General features: G+C 42.7%; 1 protein-coding gene across 1 annotated transcript in view; it reads left to right on the top strand.

Moving 5' to 3' along the window:
• The window catches only part of cngb1a (cyclic nucleotide gated channel subunit beta 1a), a 62,580-nt gene that overhangs the window by 36,916 nt on the left and 12,544 nt on the right, over positions 1-13,120 (top strand). Inside the window, exons 13-20 of the mRNA XM_041987592.1 lie at positions 1,089-1,316; positions 1,393-1,601; positions 1,688-1,738; positions 3,750-3,836; positions 3,916-3,980; positions 5,628-5,750; positions 9,668-9,809; positions 9,943-10,102. Coding sequence (XP_041843526.1) covers positions 1,089-1,316; positions 1,393-1,601; positions 1,688-1,738; positions 3,750-3,836; positions 3,916-3,980; positions 5,628-5,750; positions 9,668-9,809; positions 9,943-10,102 — 1,065 coding nt within the window. The remainder of the gene's footprint in view (positions 1-1,088; positions 1,317-1,392; positions 1,602-1,687; positions 1,739-3,749; positions 3,837-3,915; positions 3,981-5,627; positions 5,751-9,667; positions 9,810-9,942; positions 10,103-13,120) is intronic.

Raw genomic sequence — 13,120 nt, 5'->3', positions numbered from 1 at the left:
GTTTATACTGGGATTAAAAGCTGCTACACGCTGGTTTATACGGGATTAAAAGCTGCTACACACTGGTTTATACTGGGATTAAAAGCTGCTACACACTGGTTTATACTGGGATTAAAAGCTGCTACACACTGGTTTATACTGGGATTAAAAGCTGCTACACACTGGTTTATACTGGGATTAAAAGCTGCTACAGACTGGTTTATACTGGGATTAAAAACTGCTACTGACTGGTTTATACTGGGATTAAAAGCTGCTACTGACTGGTTTATACTGGGATTAAAAGCTGCTACAGACTGGTTTATACTGGGATTAAAAGCTGCTACTGCCTGGTTTATACTGGGATTAAAAACTGCTACAGACTGGTTTATACTGGGATTAAAAGCTGCTACAGACTGGTTTATACTGGGATTAAAAGCTGTTACAGACTGGTTTATACTGGGATTAAAAGCTGCTACAGACTGGTTTATACTGGGATTAAAAGCTGCTACAGACTGGTTTATACTGGGATTAAAAGCTGTTACAGACTGGTTTATACTGGGATTAAAAGCTGCTACAGACTGGTTTATACTGGGATTAAAAGCTGCTACAGACTGGTTTATACTGGGATTAAAAGCTGCTACAGACTGGTTTATACTGGGATGAAAAGCTGTTACAGACTGGTTTATACTGGGATTAAAAGCTGCTACAGACTGGTTTATACTGGGATTAAAAGCTGCTACAGACTGGTTTATTCATCCCAGACTGGAAAACTTCAGTTTTAAGAGCTGCATAAATGTCAGAGAGAAACAAAAGAGTAAAATTAAACTGTAAGATGTAAAAATACTATGTACAGAAAGAGAAAAGGCTGCGACCTTGCCTACCACGGGAGGCTACGACTGCTGTGGAAACACTTTATATTTCAGGGTGTACGGAACCAAATCAAGTTTTCCTGAATCGGACCCCTTGCTGGCTGGTGATCTGGTCCAATGTTCCACGACCAGAACAAAAACCACGAAGTCACAGAAAGTTTTCTGTCTGCAGGTCAGGGATCTGAATATTTTTTTTAAAAACAGATCGATTTATTAATATTTCTGATCTGATTTCTGCAGCCCCCAAAAAAGCCGCCCCGGCACCTCCTCCACCTCCACCTCCACCAGGAGAAGAGAAGAAGGTTGACACGGCAGAGCCAGAGGAGGAAATTCAGGAGGAGGAGATCCAGTTTGATATATTTGGGTATCCGGTTAAAATTCCTAAACTACCCAAACTCCCACCAATCCCGGACTGGTTGCGAGCCATCCTGGACTACCGCTTCCCCTCCAGCATCGACCCGTTCACCGGTGAGAGCTTCTCTGTGACATCTGAGGGAAACGTTTTAAATCCAGAGATCATGAATCAGACCTCGTTCCTCCACAGATCTGATCTATGTGATCTGGCTCTTCTTCGTGGTGGCGGCATGGAACTGGAATGTGTGGCTGATCCCCGTTCGTATGGCGTTCCCCTACCAAACGCCAGAGAACATCCACCTGTGGCTGCTGGCCGACTACACCTGCGACTTCATCTACATCGCCGACATGGTCATCTTCCAGCCCAGACTGCAGTTCGTCCGCGGTGGAGACATCGTGGTCAGCAGACACGGAGAAACCGAAGTCTTTCTGATTTTATGGGCTCGGAAACCACGTCGTTAACCTGAAGTGTCTTTGTTTTTCAGTGTGATAAAAAAGACATGCGAGAACATTATATGACCACTGAGAGGTTCAAGGTGAGAACAAAGCTGTGACCTGGTCACACGTCTGGTTCAGGCTGTTCTGCAGATCATCTGGTTGACACCCTCCTTTATTTACACTCCATACGTTAGTTGGCATCAATAACTTTTCTGCACAATGTGACCTTCGTAGCTGTCTGACCTACAATTTTTCCTTCTCCCAGAAGCCTCTGCAGCCAAGGAGCACCCACCAAACAGCCCATAAGATGCAATTATAACACAAAGTCTTAGCAAACAGCAGAAAGTACCTGCTTTTAACTCGCTGTACCTTTCACATTTTTTAACCCAGAGAAACAAATCACACACCGAACTGTTCGGCGAAGCCTTCTGGTTCAGACGGTGTGAAACTTGTGACAACAGGAGTTATGATTCTTTCACAAAGTGAAATATTTGAGGCAAAGTTTCAGGGTTTTTTCAGACTCCTGCACTTTCATCGCCATGACAACATAACAGACACAGAACTTACAGGCCCTGCTCTGGACATAAAAAATGTTAATTCAGGTCCTGCTCTGGACATAAAAACATGCTAACTCAGGTCCTGCTCTGGACATAAAAACATGTTAACTCAGGTCCTGCTATGGACATAAAAACATGTTAACTCAGGTCCTGCTCTGGACATAAAAACATGCTAACTCAGGTCCTGCTCTGGACATAAAAACATGTTAACTCAGGTCCTGCTCTGGACATAAAAACATGCTAACTCAGGTCCTGCTCTGGACATAAAAACATGTTAACTCAGGTCCTGCTATGGACATAAAAAATGTTAATTCAGGTCCTGCTCTGGACATAAAAACATGTTAACTCAGGTCCTGCTATGGACATAAAAAAATGTTAATTCAGGTCCTGCTCTGGACATAAAAACATGCTAACTCAGGTCCTGCTATGGACATAAAAAAATGTTAATTCAGGTCCTGCTCTGGACATAAAAACATGCTAACTCAGGTCCTGCTCTGGACATAAAAACATGTTAACTCAGGTCCTGCTCTGGACATAAAAAAATTGTTTATTCAGGTCCTGCTCTGGATATAAAAACATGCTAACTCAGGTCCTGCTCTGGACATAAAAACATCCTAACTCAGGTCCTGCTATGGACATAAAAAAATGTTAATTCAGGTCCTGCTCTGGACATAAAAACATGCTAACTCAGGTCCTGCTCTGGACATAAAAACATGCTAACTCAGGTCCTGCTCTGGACATAAAAACATGTTAACTCAGGTCCTGCTCTGGACATAAAAACATGCTAACTCAGGTCCTGCTCTGGATATAAAAACATGCTAACTCAGGTCCTGCTCTGGACATAAAAACATCCTAACTCAGGTCCTGCTATGGACATAAAAAAATGTTAACTCAGGTCCTGCTCTGGACATAAAAACATGCTAACTCAGGTCCTGCTCTGGACATAAAAACATGCTAACTCAGGTCCTGCTCTGGACATAAAAACATGCTAACTCAGGTCCTGCTTGATTCAAGATTTCTAAATAAAACTTTAGACCTCAACAGGTGTCACACAAATAAACCAAGGATCTCACTGCTTAAACACACACTGTTTCATATGTCCGTACCCTACGCACAATAACTGAAACCATTCAGACTCCAAAACATTCAGCTTTTAAAGCAGATTAAAACTAACATTACCATAACATGATAAAATTCATTACAATATTAAAATTATTCAGTAGTTTTTTTAAAATAAAATTTCTAACATGGATTTCAACAGGCATGTTTAAATCTTCATTAATACTCAGCTTCAAATTGTCCTTCCACATACAGATACTTTTCATTCAAAGCTTGACTTCAGACGTTTTATGATTTTAAAAATGTGTGTAATTGAGTAGAATAATCATCTATTTATTTATTTATTTTTATAATTCCACTTTTCAGAAAATTCAGCCATTCAGCAAAGAGGCTTCAGCAGTAGTACTTTCACGCCTTTTCTCCCAAAAAAAACAAAAAAGCATTTTCTAGTTTTTGTTTTTCCTCTGACGAGTGTTTTCTTTGTGGTTCGTAGATGGACGTCATCAGTCTGTTTCCTATGGAGGTACTGTACTACTTCACAGGGGTGAACCCCCTGCTGAGGTTCCCTCGTCTCCTGAAGGTGAGGACGTTTCTCAGACGCCTCACTAAGCATTCCAGTTTTTCAGAACAAAAGTCTAACAGCTGCTTTTCTCTTACAGTACATGGTTTTCTCTGAGTTCAATGACAGAATGGAGGCCGTGATGAAGAAAGCGTACATCTACAGGTGAGGCAGACTTTCCATCAAACACCAAACAACCAACAAGATGAGCCTTTACGGCAGAGAGGCCGCAACATAGAATAGAATAAAAATACTTTATTAATCCCTTTGGAGAGTCATCAGGGAAATTTGGGACATCTAGAAAACATCAGCAGTCAGAAGCAATTAGTTATCAGAGGGAAACAATTGGTTTGACTGAACTAAAAATAGAAGACGTCTGCCATTAGAGGTCTTTTTTAACCCTGTCCTGTCCAGCATGGTGGCGGCAGGATGATGGTCTGGCTGTGGGGTTGTGCTGAACTAATTTACTCTGCCAGGGGGAGCTTCTGGATCTGGGGCTCCCCTTGAACCTTAAATGTTAATATTCATTATTGTTTTAAAATCAGTTTTTGCTTCTAACTGCTGGACGGAGAAACTGAAGGAAAAAGATGGCAGTCTTTAGCAGTCCTAAAAGCCAGTCCTAAAATCAAATCCTAGAGAACTGAATGAATTCAGACCAACTTGAAGATATTGAAAGAGGCGATTGTGTCCTGAATTGATGGGAAATTAGACCCACCTCCACCTTCATTGATGTTGATCGGCTGCAGAGAAGGAGGCGCCCGGCAGAAATCAAGCACCACCTCCTTTGTTTTAGAGGTGTTCAGCAGGAGCTCGTTCCGCTGGCTTCCTTCTGCCATCACGCTTCTTAACGCTGCCGATGGCAGCATGTAGACATGGCCGGCCATGATATTTATTGTTTCACTGATTATTTATTCTCCATGGCGACCTGTGCGTTTGCTGCTTTTCTTGTCGTTAGGTGGTTTTTTAAGTCATGGGTGTGATGGCATCTAAAATCTCAGTACAGATAATTAAACATCCTAATTCACACACTCAGGTTATCACAGCCATCCAGGGAACGTAAGTGAGAGCCTTTAAAAGCAGTAGAGCAGCACTGGTGGTGGAAGGTGGATTTGAATATGGATGACAGTCCTTCACCTTTCCCGGTGTTGCGAGGGGAGTTGAGGAAACTACACCCAGGGGGAAGAAGCTCCAAAAAGAGAGCAAATTTTACCGTCATGGAGCCAGATTTCCGTCAAGAATGTAAAATCCAAATTGCATGAGGTACTGATGGTCCACGCTGCGTCTCCCAGTTCAGAAATGGCAGGAGGCAGCAACAGCTGATCAGGGTCTGGTGAACAGCCAACACCATCAAACCCGCCAACGTCATGGAACACCCGCCGAATCCATCGGTCCCTGATCCTCCATGAGCACAGAATCATCCAGACAAACCAGATCACTCCGGTGGCCAGACATGCAGACGGACCTCAGGTGGGGCTCGATCCTTTGTCGGACACCTCCATGTTTACCAAGTCTTCTGCTGCATTTTTTGCGGGCGATGTAAAGGGGATGACACCTCAGGAAGGCTAGGTTTTCCTTCAGGTCATGGAGGAGAGCTCTTCAAAAGATAATGTTTGACAAAGAAGTATCCAGTCTTGATCAGATAGGTGAGGAAAGACGGTACCTCTTGACAGATCATGTAGAACAAAAAACACACAGTAAACCCAGAGCGAGTGACAGGCGGCCGGCAGCCAAACACTTCAGCGCCATCTTCTCTCATCAGATGCCCCCCATCAGTGATGTGTCCAACTGATTTGTGTTGTTGTTTTGCTACAGGGTGATCCGGACCTCCACCTACCTGCTGTACTCTCTGCACATCAACGCCTGCCTCTTCTACTGGGGCTCCGACTACGAGGGACTGGGGTCCACTAAGTGGGTCTACGATGGAAAAGGGAACGCGTAAGAACTCTTTACTGTCTGGACCTAATGGAGACGCTGTTTTGCGTTCTCCTGTATGGACCACATCAATACCACTGTTTTAGTTGTTCCTACGCAGAAAGAAACAACAGAAATGGCTCATTTTCTGGGTTGAATCTGGTGGAGATGTGAAGCTGATGCTGCTGTGGCTACCAAAGATATTGTGTTGAGAGCTGGGATGTAACAATTATTGCACAATTAATGGCGGTGTTAAACCCACAATTAATTTACTGTAAAGATTCATTAATATCATTAGTTTACATAAAAGATAATGTTTGAAACACAACAGCAGATCACGGCTCATGTCCATGCGATGGGTCAGATGGGTCATCCTGCAGCATTACGGCTGGAAAACCGCTACAATCTTCAGAAATGAGGATAAAGTGGGTTTTGGTGGATTCGGTTCACTGCTGTAACAAAGCACCTTCATGCTCAAAATCAGCTTCTCTCGCCAAGATAGTTCCAGATTTTAATATGGAATGAGTAAAAACTGATGTTATTGTTTAAGTTATTGCTCCTCACAGTTAAAATACTTCATTAAAGCCGACCCGACGTCAGTCCCTTCAACGCTGGCTGTGTTCACCACCGTAGCTCCTGATGGTGATTTTGGGCGGGATACAAATTTAACACTAGAACCGCCAAGAAGGGTCATTTTTACCACCCCCTGCTGCAACAGCACAAATAACGCAAAGATGCATTGAAGTTGCTCGTTAACATTTATTATTTTAATAGTTATAATGGAGACTTTTTTAAAAAAACTAGCTAAACAGTCAAAACAATATAAAAATAACAAAATAACAGATTTCAATATTTTAGTTAATTTCAGAGGAAGCTAATATAAATGAAAGTTGCTGCGAGCCCTCTGACTCGCGTGTGCATCAGATTCCTCGGTCGTGTTTTAAGACGGATCAGGTGGCCGACATCGCCACAGATCCCTTGCGCCCTTTGCGTGGGCTGATCCCCGCCCTGATGGCACGATGAGGTTGGGGCGCACCGACAGTCCACCCCGGTCGACAGCTGCGCCGGGGGCGAATAAAATAAACTAATGTAGAGTTAGTTCAGCTGGAGCAGAGAATGTTACCAGGATGTTACAAAATGACATGTCATCACCTTTCACTGCAGGCCGTCGGCTACCAGGGTGAGTATGTGTGGGGGGTGACTCTGTTGTGACCAAAAGCCGGGACCTTTTCCTTGGTCTGCGATCTTTCATCAGCTCCTCATCAGAAGATGACTCATTACTGGGTAAAAATGATGGATCATCACTTTCTCCTCCCACTGATTCCTCCACCGGCTCGTCAGAATCCTCCTCACCCACATTCAGAGCTACTTCTCCTCCCTCCAACTGTCCGTCACTCAGGTCTTGGAATAATAACCAAACTTCTTTGGCATTCATCCATCTTTTGTATTTATCCTTATGCTAAATTTAGTACTAGATTATCCTAAACAATTATAAAACCCTTTACTCACTCTCAAACTGAGCTGTCAAACTCATGTGCGTTATTAAGCAACCAGGAGTCACCACGTTTGTAACAGGTAATCAATGTAAGTATAGTCAGTGCTAAGTTAGGCTACGTGTTGTAGCTAACAGCTAAAAACATCGTAACATAACTTTGAATAATTACCTCTCTCCTCAAAGGTAGCCGTTCTCTGCGCTTGATAATCTAACGTCATGGACAGCCATGAACAGATGACTGGTCCATCTGTGGGAGTCTAGGCAAGTTTGGAAGGTCCAGAGCAGGACAGTAAACTCCATGTTAATCTTTGCCTGAGCGCTTCCTCGTTTCTTCTCCTCAAGGCGGCATATTCAGTTGCGTTTTAGATGACATAATGATGTGGCACCAACTTGACTCCATCTGTGGAAAACTGAACAGGTTTGCTGGAAGCACCAGCACCGGTTCTTCTTTGGTGGAAAAGGGGCTACAGAGCTTCTCCAGGTGAGCCAGAGCACGGTGTAGCAGGAAGCTAACTAAGTCTTCCACTCCAATGCCTGGCCGGTTGGAGAATTGCAGTGGATCCATGGAGGGTCCCACGGTGGAGCGGAGGTGTTCCAGGATCAGTCTCTCTAGTGTCTATATCAGATGGGACGTGAGAGCCACCAGCCTGTAGTTGCTGAGTTCTCTGGCATGAGATGTCATAGTACTGGTACCACACAGGAGGTCTTCCAGAGCTGTGGTACCACATAGGAATGCAGTTAGGCTCAGGCATGTTCATTTGCAGTGTGTGCCTTTGTTTTAGTTCATGATCAGGTAACCATCCAAGTCCCAGAACACACAATAAAATGCACAGCAATAAAACTAAAACATGGGGTTACCTGAACACACTAAAAACTCAAGCCAATATTTTGCATCCTGTGACACTAGCTGTGGTACCACACAGGAGGTCTTCCAGAGCTGTGGTACCACCTTCAGCTTGAGGCTCAGGTTGAAGACCTGCTCCATAACGCCACACGGGGGACGGGGCTGCCTTGGTTTTTGAGGTGTTTAATCTCAAACCTCAAAAACCTGTTTTCGGACACACAGGTAGACACTAGGCTCAACTCTTTGAAGGACTTAATTAAGCTCCTCTATCTTGCCAGCTGATGCATATAATGTGTAATCATCTGCATACATAATCATACATGTATCTTTTAATACACATGGCAGATCATTTGTAAATATGGTGTAGAAGAGCAGCCCAAGACAGCTTCCCTTTGGAATTCCACATGGTAGTAATTTCAAGTTGAACAGGGTACCATTAAACACAACACTCTGATGTTACATAGTTAACTTCTTATCCAGTTAAGAACTGCATTTCTGAATCCATATGCAGTTAGTTTGAATCGCAGCAGTTCATGATCCATCAGGTCAAACCCAGCAGCAGTGCCCACCATTTTCTGTCAGTCTGTTCTAACCAGTCATCCGTTAGTTGTGTTAAAGCTGAACATGTAGAATCACCTGCCTTATATGCATGCTGGAATTCAGAATTGATCATGTTTTCTGAGGTAATGCTGATTCTGTTTAAAAGCAACACCTTCCATGAGTTTGATCATAACTGGCAGGATACTAAAAGAGCAGTTCTGACCTTTGCTTCCTTCCACAGCTGATGGAAGACACCTTCTCTTAGATATAAATAAAACATAATGTATGACACAGTGGATGTGCTACAATCCTGGATCTAGATTATCGTGACCACAAGGTTTATCACACTTTATAGACAAGAGGAGAATCTGAGAAAATCAGCAGATTTGTGTACTGCAACTTTATTTATAACATACTTTAACAACAGGTAGTTGAAACAAGGTGCCACAATGTGCACAAAACATCTTATTTAAAATAAATAGCATACAAGCAACATCAAAGAAAAGGAAAGAAAAGAAAAGAAAAGAAAAGAAAAGAAAAGAAAAGAAAAGAAAAGAAAAATGTCAACATCTCATTTGGTGTTAAAAGCCGAGGAGAACAGATGGGTTTAAGAAGAGATTTAGAAACAGACTAACAGTCTGTCCGGTGTATGAAGCAGCTCGTTCCACAGTTTAGGTGCTGCCTAAAAGACCTGGTCCCCTCTGAGGAGGAGGGCCCAGGACTGGCCCTGGTCAGCCGACCTGAGGGCCCGAGAAGGTGAATGAGGACAGAGGAGCTCAGAGAGCTAGGACAGGGGAGCACCATTTAAACACTTAAAAGCAAATAAAAGCAATTTAATAAGTACAAATAAGTAAATAAGGCTTGTATACAAAACATTTACAAACATTGTTTAAACACTAAAGGAAACAGGTATGGGGGGGTTAGGGTTGGGAATTTAATTAACACAGAATAATTGTGATAAATGTGAAATCATGATTGGACAATAATAAAGAAATGAAAAAATAAAGATGGATGAAAACCATGCGGCTGTTCCTGTAGGTATGATATGTTTGGTTTCCATAGTTACATCCGCTGTTACTACTTTGCTGTGAAGACGCTGATCACCATCGGAGGTCTGCCGGATCCCACCACCGTCTTCGAGATCTGCTTCCAGCTCATCAACTACTTCGTTGGTGTCTTTGCTTTCTCCATCATGATTGGTCAGGTCAGTCCACCACGATCCCTCCAGGGCTCTGGTTCTCTGTTTGGGGGTGACAGGGGAAGTTTTTGGAGGTTTTCTTGGATTATCGAGCTCTCGTGGCTCACGCCTGAGTTTTGGTGGGATTTCTGTATCTCAGATGAGGGACGTTGTTGGGGCAGCAACAGCAAGTGAGAACTACTACCGACACTGCATGGACAGCACCGTGAAGTACATGAACTCCTACAACATCCCCCGAGAAGTCCAGAACCGCATCAAGACCTGGTACGACTACACCTGGAAGAGCCAAGGCATGCTGGGTAAGGAACACAGAGTCTGAGCTGTTTGTTCAGCTGATTTAGTTCTGGTGAAATAAAGGTTCGTGTAAAACGTCATCACTCAGCCTGGAAACTGATGCTGACAAACAGGACTGTGCAGACACCTGAAGGAACCACCTGTCCTCATTTCTTTCTATATTGCCAGGAAATGAAAAAACAGCTGATTTACTAACACCTGTGCCTATATATAATTTTTTTTCATCATTGTCTTTCTTTATTTTGGTTAAGTATACACAGTCAAATTTAACCACATCAATTACAAACCATTCAAAAACCAAAAAGGACTCGGCTGAAGCTCATAGCTTATATATGCCGATCCTTCCCCCGATGGATTAACTGTTAACCAGCGACGGCACTGCAACATACTACTTATAAACTTAAACCATTTCTTTAAATAAACACAGTTTGCAGTCATCCACAAATCATTCTTGTCACACAATCATCATGTAATCATTGACTGTTTTAATTTTTAAGCTCTTTTTGAACAAAATCAGAGAGCTAGACAATTTCAGCTCAGGACTTAGTCCCTTCCATAATCTGACCCCCAAAACGGAGACACGTCTTTTTTCCACATTTGTCCTTACATTACAAATCTTGAACATAATCCTCTCAAATCGATAATTTTCGCTTGATGTAATCTATATGTGGCTTCCAACATAGCTTGTGATCATTAATGTGTGATCATCCCAAAAACCTAGTTTTGTAAACTTTTTCAATTTTAACACCATTTAGCTTGACTTGTCATGATGAGCCCTACCGCTTCAAAAACCATAAATTTAGTCTTGTTTTCATTCAGTGATGGCTTATTCAACTCAAACCATGTTTTTAACACCATCAGCTCCCTTTCTACTTTAACAGTTGCATTATATCATATCCTCAAAAACATAAATTTGTGTCATCTGCAAACATTATGCATTTTAATATTTTAAATACATTACAAATGTCATTTATATAAAGTAAAAATAACTTTGGTCCCAATACTGATCCTTGTGGAACACCACAAATTACTCTTTTTAAAAATGATTTAGTGTGATTCACTTGTACGTATTGAAACCTATTATTTAAAAAAACTCTTTAACCAAAGTTGTACAACCCTCTTAAACCATAATGTTCACATTTCTTCAGACGTAAAGAATTATCAACTGTATGAAATGCCTCCTGCAGGTCAGTAAACACTCCCACTGTGTGTTGTTTCTCATCCACTATGTCCGCTATGTTCTCTACAAATTCCATCACTGCCAGAGTTGTCAAGCTATTGATCCTGAAGCCATGTTGATGGTCACCAAGCAGCTCGGTTTTCTCAACAAAGGCATCAAGCCTCTTTTCAAATAACCTTTCAACAATCTTAGAGAATTGTGGTAAAAGAGAAACTGGTCTATAATTTGAAACTGTTTGTTTATCCCCATTTTTGTAAATAGGTATCACTTTAGCAGTTTTCATTCTATCAGGGAAGGTCCCTGTTAGAAAAGATCTGGTGCAGACATGCAAATGGTTTGAGAACACAGTTAATTACTTCTTTAATAAGTGACATATCAACATCAAGTGATCTATGTAAATATTGATCCAGGATCCATCCCTCCATCTGACCCGTTGGGGTCCGGGTTCTGGGGAGGATCCATCCCTCTATTGGACCCGTTGGGGTCCGGGTTCTGGGGAGGATCCATCCCTCTATTGGACCCGTTGGGGTCCGGGTTCTGGGGAGGATCCGTCCCTCCATCTGACCCATTGAGGTCTTGGTTTTAGAGAGATTCCTTTCCTTCCACTGGACCCACTGGATCTGGGTTATGGGGAGAGCCTGTTTCCACTGATCCTCAATCCAGTTCTTGTATCATGTGACACACCTCAGCCTTTTCTCCTTGTTTCCCTTCCTCAGTAACGGCTTCTTGACAGCCACGTTTCCATGGAGACCATTTCTGATGAGGCTTTGGCCAGCATAGATAGATCATCTGAAGGTCCAGATGCATCTGTCAGGTCCTGGTTCAGGTCTTTGCTGGATTTTTTTTTCTGTTTCTTCAGGGCATCATGTTCAGATCCTGTTCATCTGCTGTGGATAGTTTTTAGTCCTGACTCTTCTTCTTCTGTCCTCCACGTGTCCAGTTTCTGCCTCCGTGCTGAAATAAGCCAGATTTCCAGCTAACAGCTGTTTGGGAACCACTTTGATCAGTGACGTGCGGTGAAGTTTATGGTTGGTGAGGCACTGATTTACATTGTAAGAACTGAAAAGAGCATCTTATTTCAATATTCAGTCAACAGCATGCAACTGGTAATGCTTCATGTCCTGTCAGCATTCCTCTTTCAATTACACTCACACACCCACTGTTACTAACTCTTCAGTGAGAAAAGTAGCTGCTAAAAGTCGCTAAATGACATCATCTAATGTGAATAATAACCTGGTACATGTGAAGAGGAACGTCATGGGAACGGCATAAATGGACGAAAAGACAAGCTAAAAATGTTTAAAAAGGCAAAACTAATAAAAATAAAACAAATTCTTTGGTTAATATTTTCTTTTATTCTAATTTAATTTTATTAAGTGTAGGGTGTTTTCTAATTAGGAGAAACTTGTTTTCCTCCACACTCTTCATTAATAGACATTAATATCTGACGGTAAGCCAGCCGAGATCCTCCTGCAGCAGCTTTGAACGTCTCATTTCCAGCCTGGTCATGAAGCAGGAGGTCATCTCCTTGGGGCGGCAGTGGCTCAGGCGGTAGAGCAGGTCGTCCAATGATCGGAAGGTCTGCGGTTCGATTCCCGCTCCCGCAGTCATCTGTCGTTGTGTCCTTGGGCAAGACACTTAACCCTCCTTGCCTCCAGTGTTGGCATCGCTGGTGTATGAATGTGTGGATGAATGTTCGGTGATGGTCGGAGAGGCCGTAGGCGCAGACTGGCAGCCACGTTTCCGTCAGCTTGCCCCAGGGCAGCTGTGGCTACGCATGTAGCTTACCATCACCAGGTATGAGTGAGGAGTGGATGAATAGTGGATTCACACAATGTAAAGC

This window comes from Melanotaenia boesemani, chromosome 1 (genome assembly GCF_017639745.1).
Source record: "Melanotaenia boesemani isolate fMelBoe1 chromosome 1, fMelBoe1.pri, whole genome shotgun sequence".
Lineage (NCBI taxonomy): Eukaryota > Metazoa > Chordata > Actinopteri > Atheriniformes > Melanotaeniidae > Melanotaenia > Melanotaenia boesemani.
This window is presented reverse-complemented; position numbering and strand designations above follow the sequence as displayed.